Source organism: Apodemus sylvaticus, chromosome 11 (genome assembly GCF_947179515.1).
Source record: "Apodemus sylvaticus chromosome 11, mApoSyl1.1, whole genome shotgun sequence".
In the NCBI taxonomy this organism is placed as follows: Eukaryota; Metazoa; Chordata; class Mammalia; order Rodentia; family Muridae; genus Apodemus; species Apodemus sylvaticus.
Genome location: NC_067482.1, coordinates 89,675,049 through 89,679,134, shown reverse-complemented (window position 1 = coordinate 89,679,134; position 4,086 = coordinate 89,675,049). Strand labels below are relative to the sequence as shown.

At 40.4% G+C, this 4,086-nt stretch overlaps 1 protein-coding gene across 1 annotated transcript; it reads right to left on the bottom strand.

The window, feature by feature from the left end:
• Positions 1-203: 203 nt before the first annotated feature.
• On the bottom strand, positions 204-1,040 carry Pom121l12 (POM121 transmembrane nucleoporin like 12). The gene has a single exon (XM_052198452.1). The coding sequence runs from the start codon at positions 1,038-1,040 to the stop codon at positions 204-206; it is 837 nt and encodes a 278-aa protein (XP_052054412.1).
• Between the last annotated feature and the right edge of the window lie 3,046 nt (positions 1,041-4,086).

Here is a 4,086-nt window from a genome sequence, read left to right as displayed (position 1 = left end):
TGCAGGAAAAGCACTTCTCATTGATAACACTATTTTAATAAGTAAATATTTCATTATACAAACTGGTTAAATAAGTAGGAGTGACAAATTCCAAGATGTTGATTTGGGCTTAAAGGCAGAATATCCTGATAGGCAGGAGAAACGGGTTGGGCTTGGCAGGCCAGGACATAGGGAGCTGAAGCAAGTATTCCATAGCCGCTGGGCTAGAATGTAGGCCCAGGGGATGAAAGTTCACTGGAGTCTCCAAAGGGGATGACAGAACTCAGATAAGAATTGGATTCCCCACCCATCAGGGAGACTCCGCAGGCTTCAGTCTTCTGCCCACCGGAAAGACAGGGGTCACAGGAGGCCTGGGTCTTCTTGGAGCTTTCCATGTGAGTCTCTGACACAGCATGCATGGCTGTGGGGATACTGGGCTGGAGGTCTGCTTCCTTTTTAAAGACACTGAAGCTCATGTAGTCGATACTTCGGTTCAGAGGCCCAGGCTTGGGAACAAAAGAAGCAGCCACTCCATTATTTATCCAGGGTTTAAAGGCAGAAGAAGGCGTGGATTCTGAGTTCTGTCTTCTGTTTTTCACCTCTGGGACTTCGAACCACAGAGGCCCATCAAATCGTCTAGTCCCCTTTTTGCACTGGCTGAGAGCCCTCAGCACTGTTTCCTTAGCACAGGGATCTGGAAGCTCCTCGGGATGCTCCACAATGCGTGCTCCCTGTCTTAGAGAGGTTAGGGAACTGCCTCTGCCCTCAGGAGGGGCAATCTTGACTGTCACCGGGCTGCAGGTCCACCCAGGGTTCCGTACACTCCAAAGCCATCGTTTCATATAGGTGTCCCAGGCACTGGAGAGATCCAGGCCCAGGGTGGCGTCTGTGGGAGGTCTGATGGCCGAGCGCCTCCAGGTTCCCACCACTCTCTGAGGCATGTGTAGGTGAGGGGGAACCTTGGGAATGGAGCTTTGCTGAACCCACTCAGGCCAAGGCTTTGACTTTGGGTGCTTGGGAGCAGACAGCGATCTCTGGGGTGAGCCCAGGGAGCTGCCCATGTTCACAGCTTCCGGGAATCTAGGACCTGCCACCGACAGGACCCAGGACCGTTGGCTGTGAGCTGTGAGCGCGAGCCACAGAGGATTCTGAAAGAGAGGATTCTGGGAACCCACACACATACTGCGTCTTAAAGACACGAGTGAAACAGTTCCTAGGGTCTCTTAATGTAATATGCATATGTTATTCATTACTACTTGTACCTGACCTTTATAATCTCTATATTACGTACATGTTTATAAATACATGTATCCTGTGACCCAGAAACACATTCCTACATTTTTTTGCTCCGCAGTAGTACCAAGCCTCTCTGGAACTCTGCTGTGAACTTCAATAGTAATAGTATTCTGTGTGGAACAGTCTAGTGTAGCTTCTTCTTTTTGTTTAGCATTGATAATTTTAACAACCATTCCTTTTGGGGAATGCAGCTCATTTCTCTTTGAACTCTAAATCATTCCATTGTGTGAATAAATGTATTTGCTCATCACTTACACCAAATGCATCCTGTCTGTTAGGGCCAGTCCTGCTTCAGGCACTCAATATATAGTGGTTTGTGTGAACAAACTAGACTTGGTGAGTCATGGTAATCCCTGCTTTGTCTTTTGAAGAGACCACCAATTTTTTTCTTTTATGCACCCACACCTGACCAGCAACCTCACTCTGATTTTATTCTTGCCATTTAGAGAGAGAATGTGTAATGATTTTTTGGAGTACACAGAAAATTCATATGGGCTATTCGCAGAAGTGTATTTTCTTTCATTATAGGAAAAATGAGCATTATTCATTTAAATGCTCTTAGGAAACAATAACTACATTCTATGTCATTAAGTGTGGTATAATTTTATTCTTCCAGAGTAATTGTTAATGTTCACTACTTATATTTTGTGGAAATTGTGATGGTAGTGGATAATTTATATTTTAGTACTGGCGTTCATTTCATGTAGACTCCTGTAATGTTGCCTTCCAAGGCTCCAGATATAGTTGTCCTTATTTTTGAACACTGTAGAGCTCTCCCTCTCTGTCTCCTTCCCTTTTCTCCATTTTCTGATCTTCTTCCATTTCTTTATCTATTACTCTCTGCTTTGCATAATAGTGTATATTTTACAGTTTGGAGACCAAGTTTGTACCCCATACCCATCCACTTTAGCAAGAGATTCTTGGTACACTAGGAGTATGCCCTTAAAGGAATTCAGGAATTCCTCATGGGACCCTGGGACACTTCTCTCAAGAATTATGAAAGAAAGAAGCAAGTTGGCCATTCCTTCATATCTGTGGCTTCCTGTGCAAGTGTCACCTACCTTTTATGCCTATGTTCATTTCATCACTGTGGCACTATACACATGGGGCTACAAATAAGGTCATCTGATACAGGACCTCTGATGCCTATGCACTTCTACAACTGTAATCAAAATAAACCTTTTTATTATATGGTGACCTACCCAATTTATTTCATCGTAACAGTAAAGAATAGTCACTGTGTACATAAAATAATAAGAAAGATTCCTTTGTCCTAAACAGCAGAAGTGTTGCTAAGTGATTATTATAATTTGAAAGACTGTTACACTTGAAAGGCTGTTATAGGCTGTCTGAAATGTAATATTCTTAAGCACCTTTCAAAGTTAAATGTGACTAGAACAAAACTGAATGGGCTACAATGCTAAAGAACAGCAGTAAGAAACAAACTAGTCTCTATATCAGTAAGGGTAGTACTATTCTTCTAGAATAGTTGTTAATGTTATTCTTCACTATTTGTCTTCTATGGAAATTGTGCAGAGGCACGCATAAGAAATAAATCCAGGAACAGCACAGGTTCTTCCATGTTTGAAGAAAGGCATATGGTGGACACTAACAGAGGTTGATAAGAAGGCCCATGTTGTCAGAAGCTCGGAGAGAAGTCTACAGTACTGCCAAATGAAATTGTTCCCCTCATTGAGTAGTTAATTTTCATTTCTTTAAGGTCTTTAAGGAACTATCTTCAGAATACAATTTTGAAAGCAAAAAATAATTCTAGATTATAAAATTCTTGTCATTCATGCCATTCTTGATAATGATGTCAATAATTTAGAGACTAGGTAATCCTCTCAGGAAGTTCAATGTAGTGGCTAGGTAATGCCTTTGGGTTTGCAGATTTCTTTATAGATATGCTTTATTCTCCAATGATACAATTTTGAAGTCCCTATGGTCAACTCTGATAAACAAAATGAATACTGTGTTATTTTGCCTGTTCCAGTTAGAATTAACTGTCAACTTGAAACCTGAGAAGTGGGTCTCAAGTAATTGACATTATTTGGTTGGGCTGTGCAAGTTAATGAATGGTTTTCTTCATTGTTAATTGATGTAGGAGGGTCAATCCCACAATGTGACACACAATTTTGCTGGTGATTCAATATTGAATTAGAAAGTTAGCTAAACATGAGATAGCAAGTGAGACAGCAAATTGTGTTCCTTCATAATTTGCTTCAAGTTTCTGCTTGAAATACTGACTTGTCTTCCATCAATGAAGGGATATTGCCTAGAATATAGAATAAATCAACCCCTCTAAGGTTTCCAAGTTGTCTTTAATTAGAATGTTTAATCAAAGGATAGAAAGCAAACAGAGCATTGTCTGAATCCTAAAATTTATACTGTAAATAGAGTACAAATAGAATGCTTGCACACCACCTGCAAAAGACCAAGCAAGGTAAAACCCCTCAGTGAGGAGGGGAGAAAGTGATTCCAAGTTGTATAGTTACTGGCAATGAATGTCTCTTAGAAGAAGGGGAGTGAATTTTTATCAAGGTATTTTTTGACTTGCCATTCATGCTACAGCAAACAACTCTGTACTTATGCACATAGGCAGTACTAAACAAATTCAGGATTTAAAAAAAAAAAACAGATCATGAAATTTGATTAGGAAAGCATTGATGGGAAATAGTGTAACTGGAGTAAATGGAATACAAGTGCTTCATCAGAATATGTTGTATATAGCTATGAAATTCTCAAACCAAAATAAAGAGGAAATAAAAAATTGTGAAGATAGTGTGAATACATCTTTTGCTACATTTCTCC

Coding starts and splice junctions, on each gene's coding strand:
- Pom121l12 (XM_052198452.1), bottom strand. CDS start 1,040: ATGGGCAGCTCCCTGGGCTCACCCCAGAGATCGCTGTCTGCTCCCAAG.